Source organism: Alligator mississippiensis, chromosome 2 (assembly GCF_030867095.1).
Source record: "Alligator mississippiensis isolate rAllMis1 chromosome 2, rAllMis1, whole genome shotgun sequence".
Taxonomy (NCBI): Eukaryota; Metazoa; Chordata; order Crocodylia; family Alligatoridae; genus Alligator; species Alligator mississippiensis.
Genome location: NC_081825.1, coordinates 261,751,054 through 261,769,550, shown reverse-complemented (window position 1 = coordinate 261,769,550; position 18,497 = coordinate 261,751,054). Strand labels below are relative to the sequence as shown.

The following is an 18,497-nucleotide window of genomic DNA, read 5'->3' as shown; positions in this document are numbered from 1 at the left end:
CGGGCGGCCGAGGGGAGCCCAGCGGGGGACACGCATCCTCCTGACCTGAGGCACTGAGGAGCTGGGCGTGCGGGGAGGGGGGTCTTGGCACCGCGGGTTGCTCGGGCTTCAGAGACCCGGGCGGCCCCCACCTGCGTCTCCGCGGCCCCGGCACGTCCCTGCCTCGCGGGGCCGGGGGAGGAAGCCGGCGCAAGGGGCCTGGCCCCGGGAGCTCCCCCGCCTCCGCGCTCGCAGCCGGGCCCACCACCAGGAGGCGCCGTCGGCCTTCCCGCAGCCCCCGCAGGCTCCTGAGCCCCCCGAGCCGGTGCCGGGCGGCAGCGATGCCCGGGGAGGCGGTGTCTCCCCGGGGCTGCCCCGCCGACTGTGCAACCGGGGCCGGGCCGGGAGCGGGAGCCCAGCCCGACGCGTCACGGGGAGGGCGCTATAAAGCGGCGGGCGCGGGCGCGGGGCGGTAGTGCGCCGGGGCCAGGGCCAGGGCTCGGCCCGTGGGGATGGGCAGCGCCGCCGCCTAGCCCTCCCCGCCCCCGCCCCGGCAGAGGGAGGCACAGCCCGGGAAGCATGCGCCGTGCCGGGCCGCGCCGCCCGCTCCCCGCCGCCCGGCGCACACCCGTGCGGCGGCAGCCCGGCGCGGCGAGGCGCGGAGCCGCCCGGCAGCCGTGAGCCGCCCGCGAGCCCAGCCGCGCCGCCTGGGCCGCCGCCGGGGCCGCCGCCCGGGCCGGGAAGATGCGCTTGCAGCGGGCGCTGCTGCTGCTGAGCCTGGCCGGCGTCAGCCTGGCACTCTCGTCCTGCCCCAGCCTGGACCTGGAGCACGTCCGCAAGAAGCGGGTGGAGGCAATCCGCGGCCAGATCCTGAGCAAGCTGCGCCTCACCAGCCCGCCCGCCGCGGCGGGGCCGGCCCACGTGCCCTTCCACGTCCTGGCGCTCTTCAACAGCACCCGCGACCTGCTGGACGAGCTGCGGGCCGCGCCGGGTGCCGCGGAGGGCGGCGGCGGTGCTGGTGCCTGCGCGCGCGACGCCTCCGAGTTCGACTACTACGCCAAGGAGGTGCACAAGTTCGACATGGTCCAGGGCCTGCCCGAGCACAGTGAGTTCCCGGGGGCAGGCGGGCTGCTCTCCCTCCCGGCCTGGCCCGGCCCGGCCCCTCTGGCGGGAACCCCGTGCCCCGGCGCGTCCCCACGGCGCGCGGGACGCTGCCGGCCGCAGCTGTGCCCGCTGTGTGCCCCCGGCGCCTGGGAGACGTGTGTGTGTGTGTAAGAGAGGCACAGCAAAGGGAGGAGGCTGTCTCCATGGCTTGCCAGTGACAGGAGACTGGAGAAGACCATCCAGGATTTAGTGTCTGAATGAGCCTGAGGTTGTTCGCGTGCCCCCTGTGTGCACAGGGTGGTGGCGGTGCCTGTTTGTTGAGCCAGGGAAGCTGTGAGCAGAAAGAGGTGGCCAGGTTTCCTGGTCTGGAGTTGGAGACAGAGTCAGTTGGGCCCCCTGTGCTCACCAAAGCTGTGAGCCATGCATTTTGTGCATCTCTGTGCATGCAAGTCTAGGGCTGACAGCAACGGGAACAAAGCACAGCGTGAGGGGAAGAAGTGTAGTGGACGCTAAGAAACTCCACAGCCTGGAGCCGCAGAGTTGGAAGGAGAATGACAGGAGCAGCTTCGTTCCCTGTGCTGCCGCCAGGTGTCCTCGTGGGCTCTGTAATTACAGTAGAGGGGGGTGTGTGTGTGTGTGTGTCTGTGAAATGAGTCATTGGAGAACAGACTAGAAAGCCATTGGGGGGTCCAGGAGGAGTGTGTAGGCAAGTCTGGAGAGAAGCAGTGGAAGCATTGGGGCAGGAGACCGCAGAAAAGTTGAAGATGAATTGTTAAAACAATGATTTAAAAAAAAAAAAGTGAAATACTTGATGGTTAGCAGCCCTGCAGCAGGTGGAGGATCCTGAGACCTGGCAATGGGGCAGGCAAGGGATGGGTTTTCAGTGTCTTAGACTAACATCAGCCCAGACTCCAGCCAGGAAGCAGTAAGTCAAGCCAGTGTCTAGAGCCCTGATATCCTGGAGAAGATGAGAGGGGAAGAGAAATACACAGGAGACTGAAGGAGAGAGAAGAGGAGGAAAGAAAAGAAAGAAGGTAGTAGAGGAGATGGTTTGAGTCTCATAGACTGAACGTATTGTAACCACCAGGAAAAAAATCTCAGTGTGGACAACAGAATCACTAGCACAGAACCAGATTGATCCCTGGTGAAACTCCTTTGACCTGGGCAGGGACAGATATGGCCCTTTGGTTTGGGCAGAGCATGCACCTAGCATAGGGAAGAGAAAGATGTACAAGCTGAAGAAAGGCGACTGCTGAGAGATGCAGCCATGGAGATGTCAATGAGGATGCTGCGTGGATGCAGAAGAGATGGAAAATGATCATAGAATAAGAAAGATGCTGAACAGGTGAAGAGCAGACACTGATATGGATTGGATCACCCCCCCCCCCCCCTCCCTCCAGCCAAGGGCAGACAGAAAGGAGGTGCTGGAAGACTCATGTTGTACAGGTGCAGAGCAGATGCTGAACAGACCTACTAAGCAGAGTCAGGTGCAGATACAGAGACTGGAACTGAACAGATCCAAACCCGGAGCAGACTGCAGATTCAGAGCAGATGTAGCTGCAGAGCATTTCTCTTGGCGACTACTTGGGGCTCCCCAGTGCTGGAAGACATCGGAGGGCATGCAGTCATATCATGTAGTGTACAGCCTGGGAGATGCTGATTTATCGCCAGAAGTTCCTGGGTACTGTTTACCAAAGGATCTGGGATGCAGTGCAGGCAGTCTCAGAATACTGTTGAGACTGCCAGGTTTATGTTAATCTTGACACATGATGAGTTGGAATATAGGTTAAAATGTGATAATGCAACAAATTTCACTTAATCTCTAGCAGACTGCACTCCATATGGTTAGATGATTAGCTCTCTTCTCAGGAGGCAGCAGGACTCAGAGCAGGGGAGGCTGCATGGCTGGACCAAAGGGCATTAGCAAACTATTATTGCAGTATTTATACACTGCTAAAGCACCATTAATGGTGCTCTGCATGCCTATGGGAAGATTAGATCTCTACCCCAAAGAGTTTACAGTCTGGTAAACACACTGAAAACAAAGTTTGGATGTGATATAGGATTGGCTTGCACAACTGGGTAGCTGAAGATCATGCAAGAAGAGTAGATTTGAGTCTGGGAAGGCAGAAGGAGAACTGTTGGGGCACAATGGAAGAGGGACCTCCTCTAAGTGGAGGAACAATGTGACAAAATGGGGAGAGGAGGCAGACCAGTAATGAGGTACACCGGTACAGCTGGGAGTGAGAAGAGGGCTCTGGATTAGCAAAGGATGCTGCAGGCAAGTACTGGGATGCTATGAGGGGAAGCTTCCACAATTTTGGGCTCTTTATTTGCTGAATGCTTGCTAGTCTTCTATTGTCATTAGCACTACTGTTGCATAACTTTCCCCATCAATAGTCAGGATGCCCATGTGGTGCCAGAGTGCCATATTCAAGAGATCAAGGTGCCTGTGAATGCCTAGGGGTGGGCAGTGCATCTCCCACTATCCAGAGGAAGAGACATCTTGGGAAGTGGGTCACCATAGGAGAGAGGATCAAAGTTGCTTGTGGTGGAAGCAGGCAGAGCCTACAGCAATCTGTGGAGTTTCACCTACCTACATCAGGGCTGAATTTGATCCTCTGTCTTCAAAAGTGGCTGGGATTCAACTTTCCCATGACTCTGTCATTCTGCCAGAAGGTGATCTCAGACTGTATTTTGAGCCAAAAGCCAGTCTCCTCTTGGAGGGAGGAGAGCTTAATCCATCAAGGGATCCTGGGCTAATACAAACAAGTCTGAAACGTGTGTGTGTGTGTGTGTGTGTGTGTGTGTGTGTGTGTCCGCGCACACCCCACCCCACCCTCCCTCCCACCTGTTCTAATGCTTCATCAGCCAGACAAACTCACTGGCTTGGATAATGAGCTAAAAAATGAGGACAGCTGAGGAGCTAAGGGGGCAGCAGGGAGAGGCTGGTTGTTCTAGGAAAAGGGATGAAGATGTTCAGGAGCAGACTCCTCCCTTGTGCATGGTGAAGGAATGCTCTTTCTGCTGTGCTTCCTGTGGCCATTGCCCAAGGTAAACACCTGAGAGGGAAGGTCTCCCTTTCTAAAGAGAGCGGGGCATTCTGCCTCAGGCAGTCACCAAGGCCCTCCCAGTGCAGTGTCCCTGGGGTGAACAGCAGAAACTGCTTTCATCCTTTCCCCATCCTTGCATGCAGTAGTGGGTGCATGGAGAGCAGGTGGGCACCAATGGCTTGAAAGTCTCCTGATTTTTGTTTCCAGAGGGCCAGTGATGCTACTACAGTGCTGTCCCCATGCCTGGCTACCTACACCATCCACGCTGATAGACCTGAGGTAGCAGTGCCAGACCACTTTCATCCTTTTACCTGTTCCTAACCTGTACTCTGCGGTACGCTCCACCATTAACAGGTGGTGTTAGTGACAGGGCTGCTTTATCACCTGCAGCCAACTTCTGAGGTAAATGGCCTATTTCAGAAAATGCCTCCAGAAAGATACAGCCAGAAACCTAAAGATGTCTGGGGACAGCAAGTGAGGAGCAAACGGCAGAAGCTTGAAGCAGTCTCCCTGTCAGAGGTGCAGATGGGTTGGGTACAGCCGGTAGGTCACCTGGATCTCCTCACCTCCTATTCTGTGCTGTACAGGCAGGCATGAGTGGGACAGGCCACCATGTCAGGGAGCAGCAGGAGCCTTTGAGCTCTCCCAAGTCAAAGGCGTGTTTGGAGGCTCGGATGTATAAGAGGAGGTAGGGAGAGTCTGATATCCATAAAAGAGGAGAGAGGTTACCTCATTTCCACCCCCCACCCCCTCCAAGCACATTTAAGCAGAGAAAATCCTACAAGAACCAATCTTAAAAGATGACTAACACTTTTCTAGTCGCTCATGGCCCTCCGCTTCAGGCCTCTAAGGTCTCCTGAGATGCACAGAAGCTCAGTTGCATCTGGTTTCCAATCACTGGCTGGATTTGGGCGCTTCAAGTGTGGGAGTGGAATCTGGCTTTTGCTTGGCTTCAGGTTGGTGAAAAGAGGCCATTGTTGAGAGCAGCTTGGGAAATGGTGCTGTTCTACCAAACAACCTTGGTCAGGCCAAGTAATCCACTGCCTTTACTTGCAAGGGATAGCATGTAAAGCTTTTGTGAGAGCTAGTGGAACCATGTAGCTTTGGTATACAAACAAACAACCCAGCTCTACCTCTCCTTTACCTCAGACATGCACAGCACCATCTCCAGTTCTCTCAGGTAGAAACTTCATTAAATGCTGAACCCAGATGTGATTGAGGTGATGGTGACAGAGAGGGAAGAAGAGGATGTTTCCTGGGTGGCATCCCCTGCTATAGAAGACATCAGTCTGCTCTTAGATTGATCAGTCTACAGCCTGTGGGCTCCTCAGTGCTAATGGAAACCAAATAGCCATAAGGACAAACAACCACTTTAATAGTGACTGGCCAAGAGTCAGGGTCAGTTACTTCAAATTGTCATGGCCACAGATGAAGTACCCTCAAGAAACTCTAGCTGGTAGAAGACACAACAGCTTATCTGCTTAGGAGGGTCCATGTGAGTCCATTGTGCTGGAGCTCCATTTTGCAAGGGTGTCCAATAAAGTTCAGTCTGTAATCTGTCTTGATAGTCAAGTGCCTCCATAGGATTGTCTCATTCCTTGGGAGGTTGCCTCTCCTTCTGCAGCCATGACCTCCATCAACAGTCACATCCCACTAGATCAATGAAACAAGCAACTAGCAGGGCAGTCCCACAGGTGAAAGAGATGGTGCTTACATAGGAGCTGGACCTATGCATTGGAGCTTGCTACCACAAGAGACCAGACTTGAGCCCAGACCTCATCACACTCCAGAGTTAAATACAGAACTTGGCTGCCTAGCTCAGCTTCTGCACTGGCCCTTCCATGCACAGCACATGTACACTAGATGCTACTGTAAATTAAATTAACCAAACCAACAGGCTGGGAAGGGAAGAGGGAGATTGTTCTTTCTACTAGAAAATGTTTGGGAGATTTCAGGTGGGATGGCAATAAGCAGCTAGCTAGACAGACAGATGGGCAGAGGGGGATGTGATGACTGTGGGGAAAAATAAGTGGTATAGCAGCTGGCCAGGGGTTTGTCCTTCCTTAGCACTCATTTGCCAAGGATGTTAAGGTGCTTTATACACACGCATTGGCTAAGACTTACAAGTGCCCTCTGGGAGCACATGCGGTCAAGGCCTTGACTTCCTGTCTCATGAGAAATGTGACACCTTCCATAGAGGAGACTAAGGGTGTAGGCACACATTCACTTGCAATGGTTGCAAATCATTGGAATGCTGTAATGCAGGGACTGTCAACTGCGGGTACACATGAAAAGTCCCAGGGGGGTATGTGGGGGAAGGTGGAGACAGAGTGCCACCACCTCACACTGCCTCCTCACAGGAGCAGGGCCAGGTGAGAACAGGGCCTCACAGATGCTGCGTCTCCAGGTGCCAGAGTGAGGCAGGGAAGCTGGTTTGGAAAATGGCAAAAGCTATTGTGAACCCAGGAAGAAAGGGAAGTGTGAACTTAGGCAGCTGCATGAACGGGGGAGGGAGTGGGAGGGATGGAGCAGTTCTACAAGCATCAGTCGGAGGAGGAATCAGGCTGAGAGAACAGTGTCCAGGTGAGGTGAGACTGCTTCCTATGGGACCTCTCATGTCTCAGACCTTATCTCTTTCTGCTGTATATCTGTCAACTGGGTGGTGTTCTCAGCAGGCTTGTTTCCAGGTTGAGTTTTGTTGTTATTTCCTACCTAAGTATCTAATTTCTTCAGGGCCCTTTGGTTTGCTCTTCTGTCTTGTGACTCCCATGTTGACTGGACCTGCCCTGAACAGAGTTAGATGACTTGGATTTAAAGGTGCTGGTGGCAGATCCAGCTGGGCTCTTTAGCTTTGGAACAGGGAGGGAGAGGGGGAGGAGAATTTGTCTTACTCCCCTCCCTCCAGCCAGGACATTCATACTCCGTTTCAAAAGTGGTGGGAGGTCTGAAGGGCACGCTCTGTTCTGAATGCCCCTCACCAGTTCCGCGCAAGTTATGGACCCGGCTTTGTTTCTCTGTCCCATGCCAGACGTCCCTGCTCTGTCCCTTGCTCTTCAGTCTCTCTCTCCTTGTCTCTTAGATGAGTTGGGCATCTGCCCCAAGGGTGTCACCTCCAACGTGTTTCGCTTCAACGTGTCGTCAGCAGAGAAGAACAGCACTAACCTGTTCCGGGCCGAGTTCCGGGTCCTGCGAGTGCCCAACCTAAGCTCCAAACGCGCTGAGCAGCGCATTGAGCTCTTCCAGGTGAGAGCCCTCACCACCATCTGAGCACGGGGGGCAGACTGAAAAAGTAGGTCTGCTGTGGATCCTCAGTGAAAACCTCAAGCAGGGTGGGCAAGAGCATGGAGCAAAGATGGGTGAAAACCCTTTTTAGTCCACTTTCTACATCCTGTTTGAAGCAGGCAGCCAGCCTTGCCTTGCCTTACCTTTTCATGCCCTTCTACTCTTCAGGTGTTCTGTCCCCTTTGGGATCCTGCCCGGTTTCTTGCTACCTTGCTTTCAGACACTCTGAGCATCCCGCTATGGCGCTGCCTCCTCAGAGGCTCCTTGCTGCCATTATGATGAGGGAGTTGGAGAGGGGAGCCTCTAGTTACCAGTGAAGTGCCATCAGAAGGACCCCTGCTTCCATAAGCTTTGGCTCCCCTTGGGTCATGTCTTGCCTGTGTGAGTGACATGGCAGATAGTGGTATGCCAAGGAAAGGACTCTTCTGTCCAGGTCATACATAACCTGTTTCCTCTTCTTAGCAATGTAAGGGTGATAGGGAGAGGCAATGTAAGGATGATAGGGACAGGAAAAACTTACAGAAGGACATGGTAGAACAGAGGGGCAGAGATTAGCTGGGAGTTCCCAGTAAAAACAGACCAACCTCACCTGCTTGTAGGTTCTTTTGGGTTGTCCCTTCACTGAATAGCTAATCTGGACTCCTTCTTGGGCTTTGCTCCCATCTACACAGAATAACCTCTGGTCTGAGTCTGGAGGCACTGTAAGCCTCAACTGGCTTACCCAACAGAGGTATAATTTAGAACAGTGATTCTCAACTAGGGCGCCATGGCATTTTTGAGGTCCTTTCAAGGATGCTGTGAGGTTCCATACAACGTTAGCACTTTTAGATTTACAAACATGATTCATAAGATAAACCCAGAAATTTCAAATAGAAATCCATAGTTGTGGCCTGAATTCTGTACAACAAAGACTGCTCTATTGTTTTTCTGCAGTTAAAAAAAAAAAAAAAAGAATGAAAACTAAGAACTGGTATTTCTGAGGGGAGCCTCAAGTCTGAAAAGGTTGAGAACCATGGAATTAGAACCTGGTCTCCAGTATAAAACAGGCAGGCTTGAACCTGCCCATTTCATAGTCAGGATGTGGGCAACGAGGATGCAGTGCTGATCATCCTCCAGTACCTTCCCATGATTCCCCTCAATGATCAGAGAAGTTCTCCCTATTGATGCAACTGATTGGGAAAGAGTCTGAGAGCATATGAGCACAAAGGAACTGTGGAATATGAGCCCCTGGAACTCAGTGCCCTTTGAAACAAGCTTTGGCTCTGCCAAGAGAGATGCTCTGAGGACTGGTTTATAGTTTTGCAATGGGACTCACGGAGAACAGGTTCAAATGTGAGGTTTCCACTATACCCTGCTGTGCTGTGTTTGGGGGCAGTTGAGATAGGCCTTGAACCTAGGGTGGGGTGGGGTTGGGTATAGGTCTCACAAGGTTAGGAATCCAATTAAATATGCATTTGAACCCCTGCCATCAGCTGGGTTCTAGTGCTGAACACTTTGCCACAGGACTGATGGGCCTGCCAGGTTAGGGGACCCAGGATAGTGAGACGACCCCCCCTCCCATCCCCCCCCCCATCCTGCCTCAGTGCTGGTCCTGCCCTCAAGCTCTAGTCCCCTTTCTGGGGACTCAGAAAACAAAATGGCCCGTTAACCTGCAGTCAGGATTCCAGTGTGCTACTTCCCTCTACAGTTACAGCCCACCCCTAGGATACAGCAGGAGAAGGTTTTCAGGTTCCTATGTGCAGGACACGGGGAGGTCTCCAGAGGTTGGGTTGGTGCCTGAAGAGTCTCTTACCTTTACTAGGTTGTTCATTCAGGAAAGCTGAGTCTGACCCTAGTCTCTTCCTCTCTGGATTCTTCCCTCTGGCTTACTTGGTAACAAACCTCCTTAAGTGGGGAGACAAGGTAGGTATGAGGTCCCCACATCTTTGCACACTTACTCTTGTTTTACCTTCTCCCAATACAGATCCTCCGGCCCGATGAGCACATAGCAAAGCAGCGCTACCTCAGTGGCAGGAATGTGCAGACACGGGGCTCACCAGAGTGGCTGTCCTTTGATGTCACTGAGACTGTACGCGAGTGGCTCCTGCACAGAGGTAGGAGTCTTGCTGTTTTGGTTGGGTTGTGTGGAGCGTCTGGTTAGTTCAGGCAGTTACTCCTTCAGAAGGGGCTAATGAATGCAGGGTGACCTCCCCATCACTGTCTCCCAGTAGCAAAGGGCAGTTCACCAAGTTTGGGGAAGTGAGGGTCCCACTAAAAGCAGTTCTTCCCAGTTTGAGAACAAGGCTGCCTCACTCTATGTAGCGTACTTTCTCTATTAGGTATCTGCCTTGGAGTTCCCACTCTCTCCATCTGTACAGGACTCAAAATCCACTTGGTATGTTCATCTAGAGATGTATCTTATTTTCCTTTTGCAGCTGAAAATCCTTTGATAAGTTATCAAGTCTGATTTGTATATCATAGGCTCTAAGAAGACCTTCCTGAATAAACCAGAGCATATGCTTTAGAGAAAAATATTTTTTGAACTCTGGTGTGACCACAGATCTTGATTCTCTTGTCTGTCTGTAGCATTGTAAAGGTGAGGAAATAACAGAGGCTGTCTGACATATCAAGGCAGATGGAGACTTTAGTGGCACAGCATACAAACAGCAGTGACTGAGAAAAGAGTAATAGTTTTGCCTCTGCAACCACTTGGCAGTGCCAGCAGTTATGGGACAGCTCCCAGCATGAACACTGACATAATTCACAGCTGGAACATGGGGACTGTGAGTCACAGCTAGATTGCCCTCCCAGATAGAAGCTAGGTGTCACTAAAAACTGGAATGCACGCACTGGGCATGAAGCCAGTCCCTGAAAGGATGAGCTGGGAGCTTGTGGGCTCCTTCTATTTTAGAGACATTCAATTTTATGTCCTTATGGCCCAAGTTCAGAGCATGAATTGCAGTTAGCTTCAGACAGTAATGCTGGCTGACAGATACTATGATGTGGACAGTGTCTAGAAATCAAAGTGATGAGTACCTTACTAACACAGCAGAGAGCTAGATGTTTCTACCTGTGCACATGAGGTGGAAAAAGAGCTTCTGTCAGTCTTCTGTCACTTTATCCTGATCCATTATGAAAACTGCTTTCACAACCATACTGTGTGACTGTTCTCAGGATGTTATTGTGGACATGAAAACAGACTCAGGACAGTCTGTGTGACTTAACCCAAAGATCAGCAGAAACAGAAAGCTACAGCCAATAGGTAGAATACCCCTAGTGAAACAATTGCTCGTATTGAGCTTACTTGCTTTCAGGTCTCTGCCACAAATACAAGCTAGAGACCAGGCAGTGGAAAATCAGCATTATTTAACACAGACACAAAGGGCCAGGTTTTTAAAAGTTCTCAGCTTCCGACAGCCTTCATAGAGGACAACAGATATTGTTGGATGCTGAGTATTTTGGAAAATGAGCTCACCACAGGAGAGTTCCCTTTAACAGCTGTTGGTACAAATGAAGTCACCAGCCATTGCTTCTCACTCTGTCTAAGATGATAGACTTTTATCTGAGTCTACAGATTAGGAACTAAGGGAGAGTCTGGATTCTCTGGGATTCCCTTGAACTGGCCAACAACAAGTGAAGCATGTGTTTCTAATGGAGTCTCATCTCCTCCTCTACAGAGTCCAATCTGGGTTTGGAGATCAGCATCCACTGTCCATGCCACACTTTTCAGCCCAATGGTGACATCCTGGAGAACCTGCATGAGGTGCTGGAGATCAAGTTCAAAGGTGACAAGGGGCTGGGGTTGGGGGGAATTTGATGGGAGAGGGAAGCATAGAGCTGCTGGAGAAGAAGAATCAAATTCAGGTGTTGCTCTGCATGTCTGAGTGTTTTAAATGTAGGCAAAGCCATGTACACACAGTGGTGGTGTATTTGAATTTGCATGCTGACTGTTGTAGTGCTTGCATTCTGCATGTAGGCTTGGAGTGCTTGCGTGTGCAGAGAAATGCACTACTGCCCATGTCTGTGCATTCAGTGAGATAATTCTGTATTTATTCTCTCTCTGGGAAAAAGGGCTGGCTCTGATGCATTCTCAGGCTTCCAGTGTGCTTCTGCTTTTCACTCTGGTTTCCAGTTAGGGTGATTGAGACAAATCATGAGTCCTGCCTGAAGTGGCAGAGAGTCAGTGGCTTGGCTGGATAAAGAAGTAGGAACCTCCTGGCCTGCAGCCCTGGGCTGCTGCCACTGGCCCCCACAGGCTCCATTTCTGAGGCTGTTCTGTGGAGTGCCAGTGATCTGACATCTTTAAACCATTCATCTTTCTGCTTGTCCTGGGACCAAGGCCAAGAATGAGTGGGGTGGATTAATGGCCCCACCAGCAGTTTGCAAATGGTAAAACAAATGGCCACGAGCCTCTTTTTCAAGCCAGCAGCAATCAAATTCACTGTGGAGAGTGTGGGGTCCCGGGGGTAGGGTGTGGGGCAGCCGGGAAAGAAGGCCCGAAGTGAATAAACATGGAGATTGAGTACTTCTCTTCAGTTCAGAAGTAGGAGTAGGAGCCAATGTTAAATGCATCCCTCCAGATTGTTGAAAGACCTCCCTGCATCTTCATTCTCCACTTCTGCTCTGAGACAGACTTTTGATGAGGGCCATTTTCTCTCTGTAGGCATTGATAGCGAAGATGACTATGGACGTGGGGACCTGGGACGCCTAAAGAAGCAAAAGGACCTTCACAACCCCCACCTGATCTTGATGATGTTACCACCACATCGGCTGGAGAGCCCAGGTTTGGGAGGCCAGAGGAAGAGACGAGCCCTGGACACGAATTACTGCTTCCGGTAAGGGAAATGGGACCCTTCACACTCCTGGAGTTAATCTGCCCCTTTATTCACAGCAAGGCCCTGCTCCCATTTCTGTGGCCATTTTTTTTCCTGCCATGCTGTAGGGTAAAATCCTAGAAAGTTCCAGCACATCAGAAACTCTTGGGATGTGAATCAGTGTGGTTCCTTGGGGCTCTCTTCTTTTGGACAGATCTGTGCTGGGCTAGCTTGGGATGCTGTTCCTCTGTCTCAGGACAAGGGCATAGCAGTATCTATCCAAGAAATAGAGATGGACCCATATTGGCCTTGCTCTGGTGGTCAAGGGGCTAGTCAGAGAGGAACCCACAGGGCCCTTTGCTGTTCTCTTGGAGACTCATTTAAACTGTCCCTCTGAACAGAAACCTGCCACATCACTGACCAGGCAGGGTCTTGGGATGAACATTTTAGAGCCTACAGAATAGGGTCCCTGTTCTTGAGCATTTTGGTTTGTTTCTAAGATTTAGCTTCTATTTAAAGGAATTTTCCTATGTACAGAGGCTCCTCTTTTCCCTTCCATTCTAATATTATAAAAACCTTAGTCTGTCTGTCTGTCCGTCCATAACACTTTATTTGCGCTCTGATTGGCTGTCTTGGCAGTCAGCTGGCTTCCCCTCTTGGAGGCAGAGGGGGACAGTAGTAACCAGAGCCCTGCCATAACAGAGGGGACAGAGCTGGGGAGTGAGGATGGCAGCACTGGCCTCGTCCCCCCGATCTGCTCCTTGGAGCCATGGGCCGGAACAGCCCCCCGTCGCCTCCCAACAAAAGCTGGTGGGAGAGAGGGGAGGGGGCACCTGTGGTCACCATCAAGCCCAGGAGGACACGGGGTGGGGAGCAGCCCCAGCCCCAAACTCAAACCGGGTTGGGCCTGAAAGGGATGGGGCCAGACTAGCACAGGGGAGGCGGGGAACAAGGACACAGGGCCGAATGCTGTGCTCTGTCCTTGCTCCCTGCTGCCCCCCATCATTTTTGATGGGCAATTTGCTAGTATATGTCATAATGGTGGAGCCAGCTGGTGGTGGATATTGGGGACCACCATGTTTACAGACCTGCCTCTCTTGTGCTTTGCTAACTCTGTTTGTTAAGTCCACGGAGAATGGAGCCCTAGCCACGTTTTCCCAGCAGGTGTTGGGCATGCTAGCACGTACTAGTCAAGAGACTGTATCCCTCAGTGGACTGTGAATTCCCTAAACCCTGGTGGGGGTGGGATAGAGCAGAAAGTCTCTATTTCGCTGGTATTTGGATTCACTTTGTGCCAATGGTTTGTTTCAGGAACTTGGAGGAAAATTGCTGTGTCCGCCCTCTTTACATAGACTTCCGACAGGACCTGGGCTGGAAGTGGGTCCACGAGCCCAAGGGTTACTTTGCCAACTTTTGTTCGGGTCCTTGCCCATACCTCCGCAGTGCAGACACAACTCACAGCACGGTACGGCTGGTGGTTAATACTCTTAAGGGCTTCCTGTTGGGCATGGCTATTGGAGCTGTGACCCTACAAGTCTGATCTCATTGGGATTCATGTAGACCATTTCCTGTGGACTGGTAAGGGGCACTCCACCTGTGGAGTCAGTTCTGAGCTTGTCCCCAGTTCAATGTTAAGGGATGCATGTGACCATCTTTCAGATGCGATTTTTTTAACAAGGCAGTGCTGACCATTTACTATCCTGGGTAGGTTTTTGGTAATTTTTGGCTATGTCAGCCAAAATATTCAAGTCAAATTTCAGCTTTGGAGAGATGGTATTGGTGGTATCTTTTGGACTGCCATTCTGACCCACCTGCAGTTTCTGTTAGAGACAGGATTTTTCTGTTGCCTATGCTCCAAACTGTCAGCTAATGCTCTTGTACAGATGCAAACAGCTGCTTTCAGTGGGATGTGGCTGACCTGGCTACTGCCCCAGAGATGGCTGCATTCAAATGGTGGGGAAATTCTTTGTACATAAAGAACTAAATATGCCCTCCAGGATGCATGGGGTATGTAGCAGGCTGGTTCAATGCAGAAGGGAAAATGGCTACATGAGAAGTTTCCTGTTGTGCATGGGTGCCCTTCCTTACGGAAAAATGCCAGCATAGCCTATGGGTGGCCCCATGGCGACAGCTGCAGAGAAGCCCAGTTAACAGTTTGATCCACATGCAAAATGTGCAGAAACCTATGCTTTTTGGTAACCCACTAGCTATCATTCCCTAATGCTAGACACTGGTCAGTCTTTGAGAATACTTGGGTCTGGTCAGGATCCTGAAAGTGGAACAGAAAGACAGTGGCACAAAGGAATGGGGGCAGGAGAAAGGCCAAGGGTCAAGGACATGGGGATGGTGCAGACTAAGAGGCATAGGCTCCAACCTTCCGCTGCCGTGGCTGCACAAGGAAACATGAGCCAGAAGAAGAACATGCAGGGGCTGCTACTACTTGGAGACGGAGAAGATGGAATCACCCAATGGCTACTTAGCTTCAGGTTCATTAAAAAGGTCATTAGTAGCTTGGATGCAAGGCTAGTTACCTGGACAAGGGAGACACTGCAGGAAACAGGTTAGAGCACTCTTGAAAATTTCAGCATATGTACTTCTGCCAGGCCTGATGGAAGCAGGAGGCCTGGAACCAAGGGAATGAATGAGGACAAAGGCTGAAAGCAGAGCGCAGGGCAAAGAGCGGAACTCTTTGGGAATAGAGTCCCCTTCCCAGGGCAAAGACAAAGAACAAATGTGCACATGCAAGGGGTTGCAGTCTCCTGTTAGCCACCATGGACAATTTTATGAAAGTCAGTGGGGCTGAAGCAATGCACATGAAAGGAGAATTTGGGTTGGTTCATATTTTCAAAGGAAAACAGACAAGAAGGGAATTAATGAGAAGTACAACTAACTAGAAACCCCAGTGGGTTCTTAGAACAATGCATCTACTGCAGTTTGTCAGCTGTGCCTGGGGAAACATAGTGAAAAACAAAAAACTCCAGGATCAATTGCACTGAACCAACCTTGCTGCTGGCTTGTACACTGGTGTCAATGTACAGTGACCCAGGCAAAGCTGGCAATGCTTTAATTCAGCATCCAGGGATTCAACTGGAGAAAAGTGAATTAAATGGATCAGATTAATAAAACAAGATGTTTCCATAGCACATTTAATTCCCCATGACAGTGGGCCAAACTCTGCTCTCATTTAAACCAGGACCAACTCCACTGAAGGAAGTGAGACCATGCTGGGGAATGTGAGAGCCTTTTTTGGCCCCATGAGGCTAAAAATCATGTGCCATTGATATGCAGCTACCTCTGGAGAGAAACATGGCAACTGCTGTAAGACAGCTATATGACTGGAGCATTTGTCAGTGGTTCAGGGCCAGCTGGTAGGAAGAATCCAGTGAGGTCCCACAGGACTCTCTTCTGACTCCAGTACGATCCTGTAATGACTTGGAGGATGGAATGGAGAGCGAGTTCATCAGATGGCTGAAAGTTGGGAGGGAACTGTAGATACTTGAGCGGGTGGTATTACATCCAGCACTATTTGGAGATGTTGGCTGAAATCAACAAAATTGATTTTTTCAGCTGTCTTTTATGGAGCCCGGGACAGCATGGCCCCAAGTTGGTTACACCCAGTATTGTTAAAATTGTAAAATGGGACACTGATGGCTGTGCCAGTGCAGAGCTGGGAGGATCAGTTTTTACTTTGGCTGTCCTTGCACTGAAGTCATCTGCCACAGAGTAGAGGACTTGACAATAAACAAGGGCTCGTAGGTGCTACAGTGCACATCAGAACCTTTTAACATAGGCCACGTTTTGGGCCAAGCCTCTTGGAGGATTCTCCTGCCTGGCTGTCAATCAAGTACAATGGTGGAGAGTGTGATAAAAACCAGTTCTGACCTATGGAGTAGCAGCCCCAGTAATGTCAGGAATCTCTGACCAGGTCCTAAATATGCTTCTTTTCTCCAGGTGCTGGGTCTCTACAATACGCTGAACCCTGAGGCATCTGCCTCACCTTGCTGCGTCCCCCAGGACCTAGAGCCTCTCACCATCCTGTACTACGTTGGGAGGACCCCCAAAGTAGAGCAGCTTTCCAACATGGTGGTGAAATCCTGCAAGTGCAGCTGAAAGGCAACCAGCCCCACCCAAAGTCGAGAGGATCTGTCACTGCTCTCCCTCCTTCTTCCAGAGCACTAGGAATAGAACCAGGGGACCAAGGACCCCAAGCACCCAGGCCTGGGCTTCCAACCTTGTGGCTCAGGATGTACCAGCTCTCTAGGGATCCGTTCTGGAGTGTTTTAGTGTCCTGTTGACTCAGTCTCCTTCCTTCTGGGAGTCATTTTGGTGACATGAAGACTGTACTCTCGATAAAGGCTGGACATTCATGGGGGAAGAGGGACACTGAATGGAGAAACTGCACTGTGTTTTGAAGCATGGATGGCTGAGAAAGGGAAGCGAGAGTGTGGTGAGAATGGTCAAAAGTGGGGTGGGAAGAGAGACTGGCCAGTGCTTCCTGCTCACACTACAGCTGTTCCCTGACTTCAGCCTGCTCCTCTATTGTGAAGAATTAGAATTTCCTTCTGAAGGAAGAAATTTAAGTTTTCTCTGAAAAAAGAGCATTAACTGAGAAAAGGTCGAGAAAGGCACCCAGAATCTTGCTCCTCAGAGCTTCTCAGGATGGGCCTGTCTGAGAGGAGGGGAGAGCACACTGACTTCATTTGCAGAATAGTTGAGGTTTCCTCTGTGTTTGCCATACAGCTCCACTCTTTTCCTAGAATTCCTGATAGATGGTTTCTGGGTCAGGGTGGACACCACTGCTCCTGGGGTACCTGAATTTTGGATCCATCCAGTTTGGGGTGATTACCCTCAAAGGACTCTATCTGTGTTGTGGTATGTGAGGTGCTCTAGGGTATTCAATACCTCTCCTGCACAAAGACCTGGCCCAGGCCTTACCTGCCAAGGTTTTTAAAAAATATTAATCTCAAAAACATTGTAAAAAAATAAATATTTTGTGGGGGGAAACAATCATTTTCTCACCAGAAAAATTGTCTGATGAAATAGAGATTTTAGCATTTCAAAGTTGTGCTTTACCTGCAACAAATATTATAAGGTAACTCTGAAACACACCCACCATCCCCTATAACCCACTCTGAAATGTTTCCAATGAGAGTAGACCAGTCTGAGGTGCACAGAGTGAAAACAATCCAAGTTTCAGTTCTTTTCCTTGCCAAATGAAATAGCTTGGAGGCTCATTCTGGAGATGCATGCAGTTCCCATGAAAGGGATCTGTTGTGTATAAGCCCTGTCCCACATAAGCCCCTGACATGCTTGCCACCTCCCCAAGTGCTCTTGGAGACATGCACACAACTTTTCCTTCAGCACCTATGGCATGCAGTTCTGTGTGGCCTGTCAGCATGCCAATACAGTTAGTGGCTTAACAGCTTCAGGTATTCAGTTAGCAAGCACCTGAATGTGCCCTGCCAAGCAAGAAAGCAAGCAGTTACAGCTTGCCAGTCATAGGCAAAGACGTAAGGCTTACCAAATCTGGACTTGCATGCAACTAAACCCAAGACAGTATCCCATAGACGTGCTCAAGGCAAGGTACAGTCCATACATCAGTCAATCTAATGTTCCTTTAGAAAAGATGTGATTTTTCCAGAGAAATATGTTGCTTTCTGCCTGCAGATGTCTCTAGATCAGTGGTGCTCAACCTTTTTGCCTGTGGGGTTGGATGGGCAATGCTTGTTTCACCCTGTGGACCAGATCCAGCCTGTGGACCCAATCTGGTGCCCAGCGTGGGACCCCATCTGATTATATAGAGGAGGGTAGGGGGCAGCCCAGCCTTGCTCTAGCCACATGAAGAAAGGCTTTGCCCCAACCAGGACCAGCAGCAGGGGAAGGGACATGACCTGGCCCCACAGGGAGAAGGGGGTGCAGCCTGGACCCAACCCAGCTGCAGAGGGAAGGGGGTGTGGTCCAACCTTGCTCTGGCGGTGGGGGGAGGGTTGTGGCCCAGCTCCAATCCATTGCAAAATCCCAGGTCTTGGGATTTTGGTGGGGGGTGGGTAGTATTAACTGCCCTTGCTTCCCCACCACCATCCTGACCCATGGGCCAGATTCCAAAGCTCCATGGGTCACATTTGACCTGCAAACTGGAGGTTGAGCACCCCTGCTCTAGATACTGGGGAACCCATAAACAGACCTGCTCCAACAGGGCTTTAGATATGCAAGTCCTCTGACTCATAGATTCATAGATGCTCAGTCATTCCTAGTCATGATCTTGAAAACTATAACAGAGCCCCCT

General features: G+C 50.9%; 1 protein-coding gene across 1 annotated transcript; it reads left to right on the top strand.

Moving 5' to 3' along the window:
• Window positions 1-443: 443 nt before the first annotated feature.
• Window positions 444-17,272, top strand: TGFB3 (transforming growth factor beta 3). Its single transcript, XM_006268369.4, has 7 exons — window positions 444-1,084; window positions 7,216-7,379; window positions 9,382-9,511; window positions 11,075-11,182; window positions 12,061-12,232; window positions 13,523-13,676; window positions 16,163-17,272. Exons 1-7 carry the CDS (start codon window positions 724-726, stop codon window positions 16,319-16,321), a joined length of 1,248 nt encoding a protein of 415 aa, XP_006268431.1. The 5' UTR covers window positions 444-723; the 3' UTR covers window positions 16,322-17,272.
• Window positions 17,273-18,497: the final 1,225 nt, after the last annotated feature.

Excerpts from the sequence above, each read along its gene's own strand:
- TGFB3 (XM_006268369.4), top strand. The coding sequence starts at position 724 with ATGCGCTTGCAGCGGGCGCTGCTGCTGCTGAGCCTGGCCGGCGTCAGC. Across the intron at positions 11,183-12,060 it reads GCTGGAGATCAAGTTCAAAG|GCATTGATAGCGAAGATGAC; the intron begins GTGACAAGGGGC and ends TTCTCTCTGTAG. Across the intron at positions 12,233-13,522 it reads GACACGAATTACTGCTTCCG|GAACTTGGAGGAAAATTGCT; the intron begins GTAAGGGAAATG and ends GGTTTGTTTCAG.